The sequence below is a fragment of the Psittacula echo genome, assembly GCF_963264785.1.
Source record: "Psittacula echo genome assembly, chromosome: 2".
NCBI classification, from domain to species: domain Eukaryota; kingdom Metazoa; phylum Chordata; class Aves; order Psittaciformes; family Psittacidae; genus Psittacula; species Psittacula echo.
This window is the reverse complement of record NC_137737.1, coordinates 50,743,358-50,765,732: the sequence shown is the minus strand read 5'-3', so window position 1 is coordinate 50,765,732 and position 22,375 is coordinate 50,743,358. Positions and strand designations below refer to the sequence as shown.

General features: G+C 38.1%; 1 protein-coding gene across 1 annotated transcript in view; it reads right to left on the bottom strand.

The window, feature by feature from the left end:
• The window catches only part of PTPRN2 (protein tyrosine phosphatase receptor type N2), a gene marked incomplete at both ends in the record, with an annotated part of 676,226 nt that overhangs the window by 238,362 nt on the left and 415,489 nt on the right, over positions 1-22,375 (bottom strand). Inside the window, one exon of the mRNA XM_080609627.1 lies at positions 6,176-6,240. Coding sequence (XP_080465753.1) covers positions 6,176-6,240 — 65 coding nt within the window. The remainder of the gene's footprint in view (positions 1-6,175; positions 6,241-22,375) is intronic.

Sequence of the window (22,375 nt, the reverse complement as noted above, 5' to 3'; positions counted from 1 at the left end):
CCCAGTATCCCTATAGCTTCCCTTCAGATACTGGAAGGCTGCTATGAGGTCTCCACGCAGCCTTCTCTTTTCCAGGCTGAACGGCCTCAACTTTCTCAGCCTGTCTCCATACGGGAGGTGCTCCAGTCCCCTGATCATCCTCGTGGCCCTCCTCTGGACTTGTTCCAACAGTTCCATGTCCTTTTTATGTTGAGGACACCAGAACTGCACACAATACTGCAAGTGAGGTCTCACGAGAGCAGAGTAGAGGGGCAGGATCACCTCCTTCGACCTGCTGGTCACGCTCCTCTTGATGCAGCCCAGGATACAGTTGGCTTTCTGGGCTGCGAGCGCACACTGAAGCCGGCTCATGCTCATTTTCTCATCCACCAACACCCCCAAGTCCTTCTCTGCAGGGCTGCTCTGAATCTCTTCTCTGCCCAGCCTGTAGCCGTGCCTGGGATTGCTGCGACCCAGGTGTAGGACCTTGCACTTGGCATGGTTAAACTTCATAAGGTTGGCATCAGCCCACCTCACAAGCGTGTCGAGGTCCCTCTGGTTGGCATCCCTTCCTTCCAGAGTATCAACTGAACCACACAGCTTGGTGTCATTGTCAAACTTGCTGAGGGTGGACTCAATCCCACTGTCTATGTCACCGACAAAGATGTTGAACAAGACCGGTCCCAACACCGATCCCTGAGGGACACCACTCGTTACTGGTCTCCAGCTGGACATCGAGCCATTGACCACAACTCTTTGCGTGCAGCCATCCAGCCAGTTCTTTATCCACCGAGTGGTCCACCCATCAAATTGATGTCTCTCCAATTTAGAGACAAGGATGTCGTGTGGAACAGTGTCAAACGCTTTGCACAAGTCCAGGGAGATTACGTCAACTGCTCTACCCCTGTCCATCAGTTTCGTAGCCCCATCATAGAAGGCCCCCAAATTGGTCAGGCAGGATTTCCCCTTAGTGAAGCCATGCTGGCTGTCACCAACCACCTCCTTGTTTTTCATGTGCCTTAGCATGCCTTCCAGGAGAATCTGCTCCAAGATTTTGCCAGGCACAGAGGTGAGACTGACTGGTCTGTAATTCCCTGGGTCATCCATTTTCCCCTTCTTGAAAATGGGGGTTATATTTCCCTTTTTCCAGTTGTTGGGAACTTCACCTGACTGTCATGATTTTTGAAATATGATGGCCAGTGGCTTAGCAACTTCATTTGCCAGCTCCTTCAGGACCCGCGGATGGATTTCGTCAGGTCCCATGGACTTGTGTACGTTTAGGTTTTTAAGATGGTCTCGAATCAGATTCTCTCCTACAGTGGGCCTAGGGTCCTCCTTCTCACAGTCGCTGCATTCGCCTTCCAAGACTTGGGTGGTGCTGTCAGAGTCTTTGCCAGTGAAGACCAAGGCAAAGAAGTCATTAAGAACCTCGGCCTTCTCCAAATCCAATCTCCATATCCTGAAACATGTCAAAATATCACTACTCTATTTTAGAACATCTAGAGGTATGACAGTTTTCGTTGCACATATATTTTGGGTTGTTACCGTTTGGTTTAGAAAAAACTATTTGCGTTCTTATATCTAACATATGAGAATCATGATTCAAATCCTACAAACGGTTCCAGATCTAGTGATCAGTGTATTATGTACAACCCTACTAGGAAATTGAGAGTTAATTTAAAATAACATATTTTGGAGTGGGTGCTGTTTTACCAGCTCAAGACATAAACGGTGCCATTCCCTTGGTTTGTTTCAGGCCTCGATTCAGGTAATTTGCTATTCAAATAACAGATTCTTAGCCTCCAAAACCTCATTTGAATCATTACCCTTACTTGAGCCAATGGAGAGCTTGACCTGTTATCTGAAATTGTGGCTGAAAACTAATTTCAGTCAAAAGCTGGATAATCAATTATCTTTTCCATGCCATAGTAACTGGATTTGAACCATTATTTGAAATTTTCTTAAACTAAACCAAACAGAGTCCAGTCACAGCAAGCTCAGTATGGAACTGAAAAATACTCTGCTTTTATAGTAATACAAAAGTGCTTATGTGAAGAGAAAGAAGTGGTTAGGTTCTTAAAGGATGTGGAAAGAATTCCGGGTTACTTAGTGACCTTGGTGCAAGGCTGAGGTTCATGGTGCCTGCTGAGCTTCCTTGGGCTGGAGAGCAGCACCTTGAGCGCAAGTCCAGCTGGATCAACATTTGCATGGTACTTGGGCTCCCGACCCTGCTGAATACTGAACTCAGCAGTGGTCAGGTGGAACTGCATTGCTACTAAGGAGGATTTCCCTCCATGTGAGACCAAATGCTACTCCGAAGATCTTGCAGGGGTGCTCAGCTGTGCAGAGCAACAAATTCAACTCTCTTTTCTGCAAAATGCGATGGTCCACATCAAGTTGGAAATAGGAGAATGGAGTTGTGGGTCCTGCTTTAAAGCTCTTCAGTATTTTGACCAGTACTATGCCTCTCATTATGCAAATACACACATAGATAAATCAACACTTATATTCATACCCTCACATACACTCAACTAAAGGAGGTTTTTGAACTTCTGAAGATGACCTTAGGACTTCAGAGATCTATTTCATGCATGGAGGATCAAAAGAAAATACCTCAAAGGCAACAGCAGCTTCATTTTACCTGAATAAGCAAGAAGGTGTGAAAAGCTCATGATGAATTTGCGTGGCACAAACACCATGCATCCAATGACTCAAGCAAATCTTGGGAGCCTACTGTATAGGACTTCTAGAGTTGTTATAGGCATTGGAGGACTCCAAATAGGAAATAAACATTTTAGGAAATATAATCCAGAGCTAGTGAGGTCTACAGCAGTGCACACATCCTTGGGACTTCAGTGTTGGTACTGGTTTCCACTACAGTAGAGTTATTCCTGCTTTCCTGATATAACAGCCTTCTTACAAAGGAAATAGGTGCCAAAATAATCAGCACTTTGAGTGATACATAGCACGTCAACCTCCAATCCAGCTCTCTGGATCCCTGCGATGTTTAATATTCTGCTGGCAAATGTTAAATGTTGAGATGTATGCACTGTGTAAGTACCAATAAGGGTCTGTTCCACAATGACCTGGCAGAAAGCTCTACTTAACCTACTGTCCAGACAATGTTTTGCACTGTATCATCCACATCTTCCCATGAAACATATAGAACTTTCAAGTCAACATCCTGATACATGAGCAGCTTCTGATGTTTCATCTTAAGAACTCATTTTTAATCCTGCTAAAGCAGAGCCTACCCTATGTTGACACAATGCAGCTAGCCTCAGCTCCATCAAAAAAAAACCAAACCTCACTGAAGCTGTGGAAATCTTTCACATAACTTAAGGATGATAAACTGTAGTGTAGCTGCGGTAGACTCCAGACTCATGTTGTTAATGACAACATAGCACTTTTTTATGCAGTGACATAAAAGCAATTTATCAGCCCTCCCCAGACTTGACTGAATGGCTCAGTAAGCTTGGTGTGAATTTTATAATCTGTTGTTGCTTTTGAAATGCTTTTCTTGAGACAGAGAGAGAAAGCAAGAGATTGAAGAGCTCAGAGAAGTATTTTTCTTATTCACAGAGGGAGAGACAGTTTCTTTACACCACACCCAAGGCCTGGGTAGTCATTGACGATTACACATTTCTTACTAAAGCAGAAATCCGTTTATCATAGATCAGCACCTAAACCTGATTCCATTGTCCAGAGCAGCACATGAATTATTGCTGAGCTTAGAACAGTTCCTGCATTTGCTTATACAGCGGCTCCATTTGCCACCAGTATCTCAGCTATATTTCTCTTGAGCTATTTCAGATATGAAACTTGCCATCCAAATCAATCCTTTTTATTTTACAGTCCTGCAAGTGAAGATTACATATCCATTAACTTTGTCATGAATCTTACCTACTGTCCAAACAAAAAAGCCATTTCTCATTCTGAAACTGAAGAGTTTTTTCTAAGTACTTTTGATTTGAACATCTTGACTTTGATTTAGTTACCATTACATATAATTCCATTTCTACTGTGAAAAGAAGAAATAGAAAACCTCATTTAACAAAAAAGCTCCTTCAGTATGTTAAAATATGTACTTTCTATTATTTTAACACTGTTAAACACCACAGCGAGTCAAAACCAAAGTGCAAACATGGATTAACATAGATTTAACCTGAAATAGCCTGAGTCTGATACCCTATCAACAAAGAAACAGATCGGCTGCAGCACTCCTTCATTTTTCATGTAGGTGAGACTGCAGTAAGGTATTCATTATGTACACTATCATATCTGATAAGACTTAGAAAGGGGAATGTACACAGCTGGGAGAATTCACATCCAACAAAATATATAAGCAGCTGAATAAATGCAAGAACATCACCTTAATGTTCCAAGTCACTTGGTTCTCTTGCTGCTGATCACCATATCTCAGATGTAACATGGAATATATTTAGACCAAACTGTCTGCTTCCCTTTAGTTAATTCATTTTCACTTTTTGCCTTTTAAGAATACATATTGGGCAGATTGTAAGGTACAACCTTCTGTCAAAGTATTAATCCAAGTAGTATCACCAGGGTTTTTTTTACAGCTATGATAGCCTGAATATATGGAGGTGAGTTCCTCAATGCCTTTTGCTAAACCAAGCACAAGAAACAGACTGGGGAGATGTCTAGCCCAAGAACTTGTCTATTTCTTACAGTTCTATCAGCTGTTCTTAAAAAAAAACGCTATTAAGTCTTCAAGGCTCTATCTCCAGTACATCCTTATACTACCATGGTTACAACAACCTTATTAATACAATGTGGATTAATGATGCATTGAACAGGTGACAACTTCTTGTATTTCAAGCATCCACCAAAAGCACTTTCTTTCCCCACTGACCACATACAAGAAAACAATTCATTTAAGAGTAAGCATCTGAAGTGGGCATTCTTTTTCCAGCTGACACTGAAGTCATTCAGTGACTGGAACAAGACAAAATATATGGAGGTATTTAATTAGCATGAGGAGTGCTGTTGTGTAAAATTTTACTTAATGGAGCTTCCACAGTCTGAGACACAGTCCTGGTTCTCCTGTTATTTAGAAGAAGACAGGGCTTGTGGATAAGCCAAATGCAAGTTTCACTTTGGCTTGAAGGCAGGACACAAACTGAGGCGTACAGCCATACTACAGGTTATACTTCTCAGCTCTTAAGCTTATGCACCCTTGGAACCTCAACTGGTGTAATCAGCTCCAGTTAAGGGAATATGCTGGTTTCCGTTTTCTGATGATTTCACCTACGTTTGTTTGCAAGTTTTAATTCTTATAGCTTTGACCTAAGCATCACTTCAGGATCAATTCTTTTAATAATGTGAATAAAGTTACACAAAGAATCTCAGGAATCCTGGCTAAGTTCTCAGGCATGAACTGATAAAAATGATAAATACAAACATTTAAAATCAGTAAAAAAAGAAAAAAAACCTAAATTCCTTCAGTATATTACAAGTAATTAATTCATTGTTCTTAATACTGAGAATAATGTAATCATAACAAAAAGGCATTTGCCTAGCTCTGTCAGCATTCACCACTAGCAAAATTACTTAAACAAAAAGGAAAAAAAAAAAAAAGATGTAATTGTGTACACAAAATTAGCACGAGAATTAGCAATCACAGTGGCTCATACAAGTTCCTTAGCAGATCGCATCACCTTTATTAATAAATGATGAACTGCTTAGTGGAGCTTTTGCTTAGTGATATCACCATAATAACAGACACATGTTTTATTTATGTTTCAAGTTACATCCAAAATAAGCAAGTCATTCACTGTCAGATTCTGTCTAACGTCTGAAGACACTTTACCCCAAATTTAAGCTTTCATTGATCTAGATGAGATAGCACTCCATCAAAACCAAGGAGAATAACATGACGAATTCAGTTGCTGTGCTCATCTTTGGGGATTTTGTTCCTGTGATACAACAAAGAAAAAAACCTGCTTTTCTTAAAGCTGGCTGCACTTTTCTCATAAGGATGGTATTTTTTTTCCTCTGTGGGATACAGTGCTATTTGTGCAGCAGATTGTATTTTGACAGATGCAACTGTATCATAAAAAGGCCCTTAGCACTATCAGACTGGTTGCTCACAAACGTTCAGAAGCTCCAGGACTTCTTAAAAAAATCCAACAATTAAAATGTTTTTGAGAGTGTAAAATGCCTCCAAGCCACTTACCTCCCCCACACCAGTTTGCAGAATTTTCAGTCCAGTTGTCTTTTCAAGCTTGTCTTTGTTTACAGCTGTAAGGAAAATTAAGACTGAGTTACAGGAAATCTGGACTATGCATGATTTTGCAGCATTTAGAATATAACCAACCCTCTTTCCTCCATCAATAAATTCATGACTGTTCCTAGGTATGCCATCTATGGGATATCTTTTTCTGATAGCAACTCTGCTAGTGAGTTTTCTGAATGCATAGGTAGGCCATTAATTGTTCATTATTATGTGAAAAATAGAAAAAGAGAAATTAATTCTAGTTCTCTCGTAAACACAGTACAACACACATTTAACACATATACACAATATGTTTGGACAGTTCTCTTCAGTGAAAACTTCCCACTGTCCTCCTTGTAGTGAAGGTGCAAGGCAGCACCTTACCATTGCAACAGCACTGTCACTGTAGTGCACTTTACAACAAACTCTCACATAGCAGGTAAGATAGTTTATTTCACAAATAGGGGCACAATGCACAATGTTTTATTTTTTTGAAATTTAAGGTTCTTCCCTTTTATCATTGTGGATGTCAGTTAAACCATTCAAAACAAAAAAAAAGTAATCCAGCATAAACCAGCAAAATGCAAAATAGAGGTGGTAACACTAAGACTACATGTATACTTGCAACCCAAATACGTGCAGGGCATGAACATGAGCACTGTCTTACTATTGCCTGTACTTTTAAATCACGACTATGGTCTTCAAATGATTTTGGCCTTTGCCCACTAACATTCACACCAAAAAAATTTACCAACCACAGTTCTGGGGACAGCACAAGGATGAGATTATTCTCACCTTGGGGTATGGGTAAGATCATCTTGTTTTACATAGGAAGACTTTAACCTTCTAAATACAAACTGTGTCAGTTGGACTCATGGCCAAAACCCAAGTACCTGACTTGATTTATTTATGAATAGAAATGAAGCCCTGCAGCCTTGTTAAACTCTTCTCCCTTTAGCTGTCTAGTCATCAACTATGTAATCCAAGTGAGTCATCAAAATTCTTTCTGCAGTCAGTGGAAAGGGATGGACATTTAATACAATGAGTCATCTCATATTATTTTACACACATCTGCAGGCACCTAGCTCTTTCCTTTGATTACGGACATAATTTGGATAGACTAGGCTTTTCAACTGAAGCTCCCTAAAGGAAACATTCCTACCAGAAATGACAAGAAGTGTGCTACAGAATATTGTACACTGGAAATTTACATTAAAATATTGACAGGAATTTATTTTTTTTTAATTTCAAAAAAATACTTTTTGTTGCAGTTCTAAGCATATTCAAAACAGTTGAGATTACAGCAGACAATCCTCAGAAGCAATATTACTGTGAATTGATACTTTATTTAGTTTGTCCAAAGTGCCATATAAATGACTCACATTCATTTCAGAGGCAAGTTGTGTCATTAGGGCCCAATCTCACCTCAAATATCCAAAACGTGAAAAGATTTAGATAAGATTGTTTATGTGCAAAGATTCAAGAAGTAAAACCTCAAGAAATTCTAATACCAAGAAACTTTCCTGTCTGCCTTCAGCAAGGGATGAATATTGCCCATGATTTAAATGGAGTGGAACGTTCTGTCCACCTTTTAGACCCACATAGCTTTTTTCTTTTTTCTTTTTCATATGCTAGCTATTAAGCATATAGCAACACGGAGTCCCAAGTTAAGAAAGCTTAAACACATTTTGCTGAATGATAGTCTAAAAACTACATGCACTACTCACATACTTAATACTTCTGCTATGCTTTATACATTCACAAGTATATTTATTCCACCTGGAGTAACAAGGATCATATGAGAAAAAGAAGAGTTGCCTGGACCGTGCAATTTGAGGCTACATTTTCACTCTGTTGTATAGATGCAGTGCAGTACAAATTTCCAAAAGCAAGTAAATCTTTGCAAACAAGCTTAATATTTGGCCTTGAGTACTCTGTACTCTGGACTGTGTACTCTGTCCTTTCTACTGGACTTTATACTCTGGACTATTTTGCTTCACTGATGGCTGGTGGCCTGCAACGCCATGTAACAAGATTCACTCTTTCGGACGTACTTTTCGTTGCAAAGGTGTGCCATGCTACCACACTGATGCCTCACACCCAGCACACATATTAAAGGTAGATTTCTACCAAATGCAAAAATCTAGAAAAAAGATTGATAAATCTTTTCTGTTATAAAAACAGAAAGTGCCACAGCTCCTCCAAAGAAACTGAATGGTCCAACAAATGATTCTCGTGTAGCTTAGAATAAAGAAAACTGCACAGCAGAGTGGCTGCAAATTAAACAGGTATAAGAAAACAACAAAGCTTAAATCCCAGGGTGTGATTTCCTACCACATGAACAGTTAATAGAAAATACTGGGTCTGCTGAATCACTGAATTTTATAATTACTATTACATATTTGACCTAGGTTTCCTGCAGACTTTAATTACTGATGCTTTGATTTTAAAAACAAAAAAAGTTTACTTAACACCCCCCTTTCCCCCTTGATATCAGCTAAAACACAAAGGACATCTCTGACAGCCACGCTAACACAAACCCTGCCAGAATTAGGAGGCATGAAGGCACGACATGCTATTGATTAAATCATAACCTCAAAACGGTCAAGCTCTGGCACTGTCATATTACAGAGTGAGACACAGCAGAGTCTCTGGCATGTTCACTCCAGGCAAGTAAAGGAGCATATTTTAGCTAACCTTGAACTCCACAAGCAGTTCAGCAAGGTCAAGAAATTCTGTCAAAAATGGTGCTGAAGCTGAAGCAGCAACTACGTATCAAGCAGCTGCTTCAAGCTGCAGAACAATGAATATAATTTCTTAACTTTTACTGGGTATAACTATAATTGAGAATTTAAGACAATAAAAAATAGTTGCTATCCCATACACAGACGAAGAAGTGGTGGGAAAATAAATTCATATATTAAGAACAAGCTACTAATCCTTTGAAAATTGGCACAATTTTTTTTTTTTTTTTAAGAAAATTAGTGTACTATCTGCTAGCTTTTATTCCAGTACAAATATACAGCAGGAGATATTTCTTTTGCAAATTTTATGAACTGGAAATGGTAATTCTGGGTAACATGGTATATTGCACGTTCCAAAGTTGATTTTTTAGTTTAAAGTCCTGAAATACGAATGGAGAATGGACAAACTCATCAGTAAAGAGGCATAATAAAAACAACTATTAAATAAAAAAAACCCCACAACCCCAGTTAGCAACATATAAATCCCTTTTTTAATCTTCCACTGAAACAAAAAGGGCTTCCAAACACACAAAAAAGGAGGCCTTTAAATTAAATTCACTAGATGAAGGATATGCAAATTACCTGAAGAAGCGGAGCCCTATAATGTTCTCAAAATTCTGCAATAGCCTATTTAATTAGTATTTTAATTTATCAGAATAATTCTTTGCACTTGACAATTTATGCAGGATTCCATATAATTAAGCACGTAGCTACAGTGGAATAATTTTGCCTACTCTCTGTATACCAGTTATTTTAACCTGAAAGAATTTGTGGAAGTCTCTTCTGTGATCTAAATTACAATGGGGACAATTTAATGGCTTTGCTCTATCAGAGAGCATGATGAGGGTGTCACTGAATGTTAAAGGATAGGGATTGTCACTGTTCATAGTCTCCACTAACCTGAGGGATGTCTGATGCGTTTTCTGAGAGCTAACAATTATTTCCTTTAGCAAAGTTATCTGTCAGTGGCATAGTCAGGAATATAAGTGTCTAGTTTTGTAGTTGGCAGTTTGAACCTTGGAGTCCATCAGTTATTATGAGAAGCAAGTTATACAGGGCTTCAAGCAGACCTTCAGTGTCATTATAGCACTTCTGGAAGAAGGAAGCCCTGAGAAATGAGTGATTCACAGAGGTCTGTTATAAAGCAGGTTGCAACTCTGAGTTACCTGTGGGACCACAGACTGGCACAAGCAAGATGAGGGAAGGGTATACGCAGGAGGCTTCCTAAATCTGTCTCTTGTGCTACTGCAGGATTTACCTGCTCCAGAGAAGAAACCATCCTCAAATATGAAAAGTATTTGTGGGAAGATGGCGTCATTCACAAGGAAACCTTATCTTCCTGCTGTGCATCTGACTTTGAGAGTGTGCTTTATTTAATTAAATGTAGGGGGGGAAAAAAGTACTTACAGACATACAATTCCCCTGACGTCTATTACATGCCCATTTTAGAATGAGACAATTCATGCCCTAGACTCACTAACTATATTGACTGAACCTCCAGTCAATAAAGTGATGGAGGGTAATTAATTTGGATTTACTGTAGGCTGTCAGATGAATTCTACAATAACTGTCCATCAGCTTGTTGTAAAGCTCCTTCCATATAGCCACATTCATAAGAATTTCCCCTTTTTGAGGAAAAGAAAGGGAAAAGGAGGAAGGGAAATCCAGAGAGATGGTAAGTGCTTATTACAGCTTTGAAGTGTTTAACAAGTTTTCTAAATCTAAGACAAACAGATATTGCATTTATTTACAGCAAGTTAGTCTTTGCTTTTTCCTCCCCTACAAAGAACCCCCTGATTATGTGGAAAAAATACGGTGGACCAGAAAGACTGCCTTGAAGTTTGGCCAACCCATGCATTGTGCCACGCATATACATAACAGATATACTAAAACCTTTTTCCTTTGCAATTCAATGCAAATGAATTCCCATAATATTTGGGCTCTCTCCCTGTTGATAAGAACACAGTCCCAGGGTGAACCTATCTTCGTACAGTCAATGCATCTCCTAAAACTGCTGAGGCATTCACACAACTAAATGAGAATGGGACAGAGGAAAACTGCACTGTCAGTTCAGTGCTAAGTCTTTTCCCTTCACAACAACCTGATGTTACATGGGTTTATCCCACCTCACCCACTTTCCTTTTATGGAAGTAATTCAGAGGTACTTTAACGAACTTTGAATTAGATACTTAGGTACAACCATTCCTTTTTGGAGTACAAGATAAATGCTCCCTGACTTTGGTGCATGTCTACAGGATGGTGCGAGGAGACCCTGTGCCCAGCCCTGGGCACTTCTTCCTAGGGGCAGCAGCCTGTGAATTTGTAACAACTCTCCTTGGGCAGAAGTATTCAAGTCAGTCAGTCAAAAACACAACCAGTGCATTCAAAATGCTCCAGCTTGAAACAAAAATTAACTCGAGTTACCAGATACAAAGAAGAAGGGTCCTTTTACTAAATTTTACAATTCAATTAGTGAGGGACAAGTACAGAGGCTGTGGGCAAAAGATATTTTGTATTCCCATCTTTACTGGGTGGTGGCACAAGATAGTTGCTTTGTGTATAATTTCTAGTTAACTGGCAGCCAGGCCTGGAATGAAAATGGTTGCAGAAAAGTCAAAAGCTTCATAGCTGTACTAGCAACAGCCTGCTAAATATTATGCCATGTTCAATTTTCAAGTAATTTTTCAAATAGTTTTAATTAGATATTGTTTCAATCTCATGTGCATTAATTCAATTTCTGATATCAACATTTCAGCTTTCAATATGCTCAGAAGCAGTACCTTGCTGCCTGGAGTAATTTAAAACATTGTTTGCATCTCCAGTAATTTTGAGGGCACACATCCTTCACAACCTTCTCTAGCCAATAAAACCAGCAGATGGAAATTCAGGCCATGTTCACCACTCCCAGTGCACCTTTGCATCCTGACAGATTTTGGTACAACACAGCCAAATCTTCATGCACACAATCAAGGAATTCTCTGTCTCTGTTTGCTTTTAATTCTGTTCAAAAAATACACACAAAATCCATTTGTTAGGCAAATAGCAGGACTGCATGTTGGCGTAAGAAAAAAATTGCCCCATACTTGAGTAGCTGGCAAGAGCTGTATGTTTTTTTAATGGAATCACAGAATACCAGGTTGGAAGGGGACCTCAAGGATCATCTGGCCCAGCCTTTCTTAGCAAAAGCACAGTCTAGACAAGATGGCCCAGCACCCTGTTCAGCTGAATATTAAAAGTGTCTCTTGTTGGGGAATCCACCACTTCCCTGGAGAGATTATTCCAGTGGCTGATTGTTCTCATTTGAAAAATTTTACTCTTGTGTCCAGTTTGAATCATCCTAGGAGTATCTTGTGCCCATTACCCCTCACCTTTCCTATGCAACTCCCTGTAAAAAGGGAGACTCCACTTTCTTTGTAGCCACCCTCTAAATACTAGAACATGGTGATAAGGTCTCCCCTGAGTCTTCTTTTCTTAAGGCTGAGCAAACCAAATTCTCTCACCCTTTCCTCCTGCAACAGGCTTCCCAGTCCTTTGATCACCTTTGTGGTCCTTCTTGAGAACTTCTCTAGGCTGACACATCTTTTTTGTATATTGGGTACCAAAATTGAACACAGTATTCCAGGTGTGGCCTGACAAGCACTGAGTGGGATAATGACTTCTTTATTTCAGCTCATGACACTCTTGTTGACGTAACCCAACATCCTGTTGGCTTTGCTGCAGCAGCACCCTATTCACTCATTGAGATTTTTGTCTCCCAGTACCTGCAGGTCCCTTTCCACACAGCTGATCCCCAGCCCGGTAGATCTCAGCCTGTGCTACACTTTTGGATTATGTTTACCCAAGAACTTACACTTGTCCTTGTTGAACTTCATAACATTCTTGTTAGCCCACTCTTCCAGCCTATTCAGGTCTTTCCTGCAACAGGGCTTTCCCAGTGTCCACTTCCCCCTCAGTGTGGTATCATCAGCAAACTGTGTCAGGATGCTCTTGTTCCCATCTTCCAGATGGAAGAATATATTAAATATATGAATATATTAAACAGTGTTGGGCCCAGTATTGATACCTGGGGACCCTACTAGTGACAGGTTGCCAGTTTTAAAATGAACTATTTGCCACGACCTTCTTGGTGCTGCCTGTCAGCCAGTTCCCTGTCCACCACACAGACCACTTGTCTAGACCACTAACCGGTATATTACAAAGCATTCATAACCCATTCATTCTAAACTCATTCACTAAGGCAACATTGCTTTCTCTAAACCATCTATGTCTCATGTACCTAACGTCCCATGATCAGATAATGTTTAAGGATAAAGCAGCAAAGACCTGATACATCAGGACCTCATGTAGTTGTCTGTTCACATAGATAAGGTATGTATTTTAAACACATTCTTTCTGCCTGACTGCTTGCATTGCTTTCTTTTCAATTATCTAATAGGTGCTCAATTGTATGTTTTCCCTTAGCTGTCCCTTTAAGAGCTATTCTAAAATTGATATTTACATTGCAGTAAAGGAGTTTGGGATATATGTAATAACACTTTTGTATTTCTCTGGAGCATTTTTAATGCTGGGATCATGTCTAGTAACTAAACTGTCTCAAGTAAGAAATCATTCAAGGTTCCCTCACTAGTCAAAAAAAGTAAGTATGTATTGCCAGAGATTGACTTAAGCCATCCTGAGACAGGTATCACAGTATCACAGTACGTTAGAGATTGGAAGGGACCTCAAAAGATCATCTAGTCCCATCCCCCTGCCGGAGCAGGAATACCTAGATAAGGTTACACAGGATGTATCCAGGCGGGTTTTGAATGTCTCCAGAGAAGGAGACTCCACAACCCCCCTGGGCAGCCTGTTCCGTTTATTCATTATATAGAAATATAAGGCTGGAAAGGGCTGCTGAGTTAACAAATCAAACAAATCCTTTTTTTTTAACACACGTTTACCTTGTAAGAAACACATATATACAAGCTCCAAAATAATTCAACAGTAAAACAGTCCTATAGATAACGCTATGGCAATAGAGAGGAATTTTCAAGGTGTGATGTCAATCTGCAGTATGAACAAAAATGATTTAGATGAATTACAGCTAGAGAAATGAAAAACCTTTGTCTATTCTAAATACTTTCTTGCAGAGCTTCAGAAACCCATTACCAAAAATATTCTCCAAAATAAGATAACAAAGTTGGTGTCCATCAGTAGAAGAGTTTTGAGTACTAAGAAGAAAAAAAACCATGGCTATCATTGGCTATCTATGTTTTACAAATACAGAATATATTTCAATGAATTTTTAAAAGTGGCAATTTTGAATACTCTTGACCATTCTAACAGTGATAATTCAATGCTGCACATTATTTGGGGTGCACTACATATATGTGTAAGGATTTGCTTGCATACATAAAACATCCATTATTTATAGCTAAAAGTGTACCCATTCAGCCAGTGTTAGGAAAAAATGGAGAAGCGTCATTCCACCTTTCACATCAGAATTCATTCACATAACAAATTAAGTTTGTGACAAGTTTCAGCTGTGTACAGAAAATTCAGATAAAAAAAACCCTGCAGACTTCTTAAAGTCTCAGTTAGCTTAACATTAAAGTTCACCGTCATATGTTCAATCTTAATATTTACAAATTAGAAGGCAAGATTCATGGTTCCATGTAATGGGCAGTTAAGAAGGACCACCTGGACCTCTCTCAGCCTTTCCAGTGCAAAGAAGTGTTTGCCTCCTTGCCTTCACAACACTGTGTAAAGTAACGCTCCATAAAATAAGCTTAACGTCACAGCTTCTTTTCTTTCCTTTCATTTTAAATAAACAGGTTTTTGGAATAGCATTGTAAAAGAACAGTTTTTCTGCCTTCCTTTATTTATAGTCAAGACTTCAACAGATTGCTTTAATTTTTTTGTTATGAAAATACTACCACAAAATCAAACAGATAATCGCAAGTTACTCAGTTTTTCAAGGTTAGCTACATATTCTAGTTTCGTATTCTGCTTTTCTGTTTATATTTAAATATTCTCTCCTTAGATATACTTCTTTTTGATCCCTCAGGATATCCACTGCATCTCCTTTTTGTGGTTTATTATTTTTAAAGAACCATGTCCTCTTCAAAACCATAAATTTTAAGAGCCTTTTTTTTGTCCTTTTAGTGCTTTAGAGAAAGTAGAAAAAGTGTAAGCTTCTATGCCATCTCCACCTAATAGGAATAAAAATGTTTACCTATATAATGCCCAGGAATAGAAGTACCTAAATAATTTTTCTCCCCTGTTCTTGCTTTTATAAGCTTTTATATTAACTAGGGTGGTTTATAAGCACAAAGAACCATTGAACTGATCCAGAAGCTGATACTTACAGTTGTAGCTTTGTAGAAATTCAGGAAAAGCAGTTATCTGGAATTTAAGTGACCTTGTGTGGTTTCTTTAGAATAGGTGATATGTTAATGAGGGAAGGGAAAGGATTAAACTTTCTCTCCAGAAGCCTACCAGCTTCTATTATTATTTTTTAACACAAAACAGTCCAAAGGGCTCAGCAAAAGAAAACCAAGAACAGTCATTGCATTTTTAAAGAAGTGATCCACTACTCCTGAGAGTGTTCCTGGAAAGTACACTCTTTCATATTATAGTATATAATTAAAAATACACCTATTAGCCTGTAATTGTTCATCTTTGTTACCTGTACTTTTTTTGCATTCTCCTGATTGCACTACTTTGGATCTTCTCACATAAACAGCCTGAAATACATGAACTATTCTTACTCATATTTAAAATCTGTCAAATCTTTGCATGGACACTGTAGTGTGTTTACACTGGTATATGAAAAAATTAAGGGGCACTACCACTAATTCTCAGCATGCCAAACTGTTGTTATTTTTAATAAATACACGTTCAAGAACTGTATTTTTTTTTCCCAGTCATTTCCTCAGTTAATAAAACACCACCCTGTAGGTTCATTTCTTCAATGATCCAAAACACAACTTCAAGCCATGTTATTTGTTATTCATCTGCAACTACACTTACTGTCAGTCTTGTGGCATAAATGTAACAAGACTGAGTTGGGAAAACATTAGCAGTATTTCGACTGACTGGCTCACTAAATCATGAATAACACAGCTAATGCACAAGGTCATTCACTAACAAAATTTATTTGCTGTGCCTCAGAATAAAATTAAAATACTTATTACCAAGGACACCACTAGTAACAGGATTGACAATAAAGCTTTCAGGTGAGAGTGAATGGAGATGATGTTAACCTGCCCATCATTTCTCACAATAACTTTTCATAATTCTTCCTTTATGAAAACTTTGAAGGCTACTTTGATACCTTTAAAATAATTTCTTTAAAATCAGCAAAAAGTGGAAGGATGAGTGAAGCCTGTTCACAGTTCAGAAATACAGGCCCAATATTTTTTAAAGAATATAAACTTTAATCATATAATATGAAAGCATTATGTTTATCCTTGGGTGGGTGACGTGCAAAGTTAGGAAGATAAATGCCTATCTAGAGAGATAACTGGGTCCTAAATGCATTTACCGAATTTGCATGTGCACGTATGTGTGCAGGTATGCACATTTGATGGGAATAAGGAGAAGGATTTAACAGGAAAGATCTAAGTGTGTGAAGAGCTACTTTGCAGATCCTGGGGATACTCAAAATGTTATGATTATTACTACATCATATGCAATTTTTTCTTATGGCAAGGATCATTGTGGGAAAAGCACTGTGCAAACATACAACTAAAAGGTGACTCCTATGCAAAAGAACTTATATCTACCAAATGACTGGCGAGAATACGTATCTACAGAGGGAAGTACAGATAACAAGGAATCGATACCAGGCAACGTGACAGCAGAATACCAAAGCAGAATCCATCCATGCAGCATTCACTCTCTTTTTTTTTTTTTTTTTTTGGCACAGGAAGTGATGTGATCAGTTAAGCTTTATAAATCCTTTTAAAACTCCAGCTCTTTCACCATTTCACTGCTTAAAAGAGCAGAGGAGACTTATTGGAAGGGTTTAAAATAAGGAGAAATGGCAGGAAAGGGCATTCTGATCACCTCTGCCTGAAGTGCTGGAAGCAAAGACAAAGCTTTCCTTTTCTATAACTGGTGAGATGGAGAGGTCTCCCTTTTGCAGTCGGCTTAACCCAGTACTTCCTGGTGAGAATTTCTGCTGGCACCATCTCTCCTCTAACAATGCTATGAAAACATTTTTTAGGACATCCCCAAAAAGTACAAAAAAGGATACCTGGAGTGTCCCGCTCCCTATGGTGCCAGTTCAATTGGAGTGGGTTATAAACCTGATTATAAACTTCTTATGGAGCAAAATGCTGTTCTGTACCTCAGATATCCATGCACTTTGTGGGAGAACCCTATATTCAGAAATAAAAGTATTTCTGTCATGCTGGGGTTTTTTGTTAGAGAAATCATAAGCAGCTGCAGGAATATTAGAACTAAAGAAGATGGATGAATTGAGAGTGTGAGGCTCTGGGAGTAATACTGTATATCAGGAGCTAGCCCTGCTGGTAAAGAGTTTACTGTCCACCAAAATGCCAGCTACGCACTCTTGTGAGTAGCCCTTATCCTTTCTTTTTTTTTTTTTTTCGCCAGAAAAAATGTGCATCATTAGCAAAAAAACCTGCTATTTAAACTATTCAAGCTTACCTGGTAAATTTTGTCTGACATGGTTTAGAGAGCGATCACAGAAGCAGTTCTATCAGCAGATACAAGACAGCGGTAACCTCTGTCAAGGGTATGATAACCTCTTTCATTGGCACTGATGCATTCAAAACAGGACACTGGTCCACAGCCTTTATAAGACTGTCAAAGTTGTATGGATTATGCAATTTAACACATAGAAATCATTACTGCATACAATTTACAATAAATGTAAATGAAATGCCTATCTGCTTTATGCATATATGGGCACAGGTCACTATTAGAGTGCCAGCAATTTCAAGCAATTTCTGCATGCTATTTTCTGCAAAAATTAGCACAATAGCTTCCTTATGGGGTGAAAATCTATAGGAGAGTTAAAAGCTTTATGAAATGTTTTCTGACTTCTCGCTGAGTGCTCCATTTGGCAGGAAGGCTTTCTGCTACCAAGACAAGCTGTAAACCACACCTGAAGCTGTGCATGAAGCCATCTTTGCAGCACTCTCCCCTCCCTAACAGCATGACAGCAGCACAGGCTTGTTTCCAGACCTTCCCCTTCACGCAAATATATGGAACCAGTCACAAAAGAAATATTTGCTACTGAAAAAAGAAAGGAGGCTATTACAAGGGCAGTACAGATAATGACTTCCTCAGGAAAGAATTTTGTGAGAAAGTGGTTTGCATATTTTCTGACCCCTTTGCTTTTGTAGACTGCAGGATCCGTGACTGATTTCTAAAGGAGAGTATGTTCTTGTAAAAGGATTTTAAAATTCATTTTTATATATACATCTCAAGCACCAGAGACCTTTACTTTATAAATACCTGCAATAACCTACACATATACACATGACATGTATGTCTCAATATAAGATACATACATATAGTGTATTCCACTCACTACTCTTCAAAAATGAATACAGAACAGTAGTATAAACATAAATTAAGTATGAGGTATACATCTTCACCAATCAAGAGAAATGTATATTATTACCCCTTGACCTCTTCTTAATATTCTATTTTACCATGTTTCTAAAATATTTATACCATACAGGGTGTTAAATTATAGCAATTAAGGCCATAGTATGGTTTTATTAATATTTCATCAGGAATTTTTCATAATTTGAATTTCCCCGGTGCCCTTCTGTTGCTTTGCTGTACACTGTGGGGATGGAAGGCATTCCTGTCTTGTTCTTCGTCTTTGCAGAACTTTACCAGCATTTTGCTCTATACAGCCAGATACAGTGTTTTCCAGCTACTGACTTTTTACCTGGTGGCTGACTCATGTAATCGTTTCAGGTTCTTTATGTCCCATTCTGGGACTCCAGCACAACAAAGACAGCAGCAAACCAGAGAAAGACCAGAGAAGGGGCACTGAAGGGACTGGAGCATGCATTCGAGAAGAGGTTGAGACCAATGGGCTTATTCAGCCTCAGAAAGTCTAAATGGTGATTTAACTGTTGCTGATTGCCACATGGGCAGGACTATGAAAAAGATGCAGCTATACTTTTGCAGAGACTCATACCAAAAGGACTTGAGGCAAATTGCTACAAAGGAAATTCTGATTGGACAGAAGGAGAAAAAATATATTTTCTCAGTGAGTGAGGGAGCGTTGAGTGTCGGGGTAGGCTGTGCTGAGAGGCTGTAGAATTTTTACTCATTGAGATTTACGCAATTCAGGTGGAGCAGGGCCTCAAGAAGCCAAATTTCAGATTTGGACCCAATGACCTCCAGAGGTCCCTTAGAGCTTAAATTTTTCTACTATTATAAATATACATATAACATCTCTGAAGACAGCGATTCTTCACAAGCAACTGTATCATTTCATCCTGATGGTTATGAAACAATGATAAACTCTTCCTTGAATTAGGTACTGCGTGTCTTTAGGATGAAAGGCTGCTATCCTCAAGAGTACCATCACGTCTCAGACCTGTGTTTATCAAAGCATTTTTATTTCTCGTTCATTTTGTTCTTATGCAGCAAAGAACTGAAAGACATGTTCAGCTTATGAATCATGGCCCAAAAGCACTGGAGCAGAGTGAAGAGAAACAGAAATTTGGGAAAATTCAAACCAAACTAACATTTGGGCTTTATGGCTAGTTTTTGTGGCACACAAATCTGCATGGTCATCACAACAAAGCTGAACTAGGTTATGACAGCAAAACAGGAGAGATTAAAAAGACTAAAAAATGGAACATTATGGGACTAATGAAAAAATAAAAGGAAAGGTTTTTTTTAGAGAAAACAATATTATTAGAACAGGTAAAAAATAAACAGAAGTAAACGAATAATATGCAATGCTGTTCAAGTATGAAGAAAGGTCTCTTCCTCAAGCAGCATAATACCATTGCACAAATAGCAGGTATTTAAAGGACATAACTGCTGTCAAAGTTTACTGCTGCCAAAGCACAAGGTGGATAAACACAAAGATAGAAGAAGAAGAGAGATGGGCCCACAGACGGAAAGAGGGATGAGGGTAAAGGAAAAAACTACCCAAACGTTCAGATTAGGTTTTTCTACTGACTATATTTTACAGTCTGTATTCCAAAGGTGGTTTCATAATGCAGTTTTAGATGTCTGAAAATTAGGCATTTAGTAAAAGCTTCTTGCCCAATGGCTCATAGACAGACACAGGCACTTCCACAGAGCACTTCATCCTCCCTCAGAAATAAATCGTTCACATGTAAAAAAAAGGTTGCCATCCATTTTATGTGCAGCCATGATATACCAAAAGCAGTTGGGGGTCTGCAGCTAAGATTCAAGGAACTGATTTGTGTGATACAGAAATAGGTAGGTGATCTCACAAGGAAGTGGGATACCAAATTAATGGGTGGAAAATCAAGATGGAAAGAAGGGGATGTCTCTGCTAACCCCAGTCTTAGTCACCCATACTGTAACAGGGAGGTTAAAATTCTACAGTGGTATTTTCATGTAATTATGAAACTGTAGATTCAAACTCAAAATTAATTTGTGGTTTTCCCCTAAAAAAAAATTCAACATTTTTTATCCATCCATATATTTAATAAAATCATAGAATGGTTAGAGTATTTGTATTATCTTATACAATCTAGGATATAATATAGCAGTAAATAATACCGAGATAGAGTGATAAAGCTGCCTTAATCTCCCAAGAGAGCAAAAGAGTTAAAATAATATTTTAGTTCATTAACTTTAAAATATCAAGGACAGTTTTTACTAGGTACAGACTACAGATTTTTTTTTCCTAAATCATTACATTGCTTTTTTTGTGCTGCAATTACGTAGTAAATATGCAGTTAATATATAATAAATACTTGAATATATTGTTTCATTCAGTACTCAGCAGCCTATTTTCAAAATAATGGAATGTTCTCATTTTTATATCTTCATTTGATAAAAAAAGCAGAAATTTATGTATTATTAGAATAATTTTTTATTGATTTCAGATAATATCTACAAAAAACTTCCTCTCCCCAAAAAAGTTTGCTGAACAAACAAGTTGACAAATTATCAGCAGGAACAAGTGCCTCAAGGGTTATCCTGGAAGGATTTAGTGGTTGTGGGAATTCTTATAAATGGAGGCACCAGAAAAAGAGCACAGTGCTCTATATTACCTTGTCACATAGCAGGAAGAGTTGATGTTCCTTCAGGTAACATTGTGCACATATAAAAAATGAGCAATTTCAAGCAATTAGTTTCACCAAAGACTGAATGAGAATCTGAACATCCTGCTGTCTTGGAAGTGTAGCTATGAAGGAGAAAGGAGGTTTGTTTTTCACGCATAGAATGGGTGAGGAGATGAATGCAAGATAATTAATGGGTTGCTGCATCTCTTGTTTTTGACAGCCAACTTCATTAGATGTTCTGTAATTTTGTATCTGGTCAATTCTTTGCATCAAGTTAGTAATGCAGTTCCTACAAAACCTCATCTATAATAGATAAAAGCACCCAGGTCTTGTAAAAAAGAGATATATGTAGGATGTAATTATATGTAAAGTGTATGTGTGTTCTGTGTATGATGTATGAGGCTGGAGAAGGATTTGCATATATTTGAATATTCATTAGATCTTCAATATCTTGTGAAACAGAATGCAATAAAGGAAGAAATAGAAACAGAGATAACAGGGTGAAGACACATCTCTTTAATATTTCTAATTTCACACTGTGTAATGATCTACCCATCTATTTTCTTATTTAAAAATATCAACAAGATGTTTGATATTATAAATAACATTAAATAATAGATATTAATAATTCACTATAACCTTGCATTCAATTACAATCTTTAAATTAAATACAAAGATATTAATACTTTAATAACAATTAATATAAAATTAACTTTTAAATATAGGACCGTATTACTGTATGGCAATTATATTAGTAGTTAGAATACTTTAAGGACATAAGCCCATCTAAATCAAACTGCAGCACTGTTGACAATTCATTAAAAGGAATCAAAATATAACACTTATTTGGTAATTACAACATATAAATACAGACCCATTATCATATAGATCATAGTACTGCATCTACCTCATTCTTTTAAACTATCATATTATTACTTGTGCAGTTTTACTATGTACTTAAAGTACATTATGCCTCCAGGCAGATGGGAAGGGGTGTAGCTGTTTACGTCAATGACCAGCTGGAATTCTGCCTGTGGATGGGTGATGGGCCAACCGAGAGTTTGTGGGTCAAAGGGAAAACTGGGGGTCTGCTACATTATCATGGGGGTCTGCTACAGGCCACCCAATCAGGAGGACTCTGTGGACGAAGCACTCTATAGACAGATAGG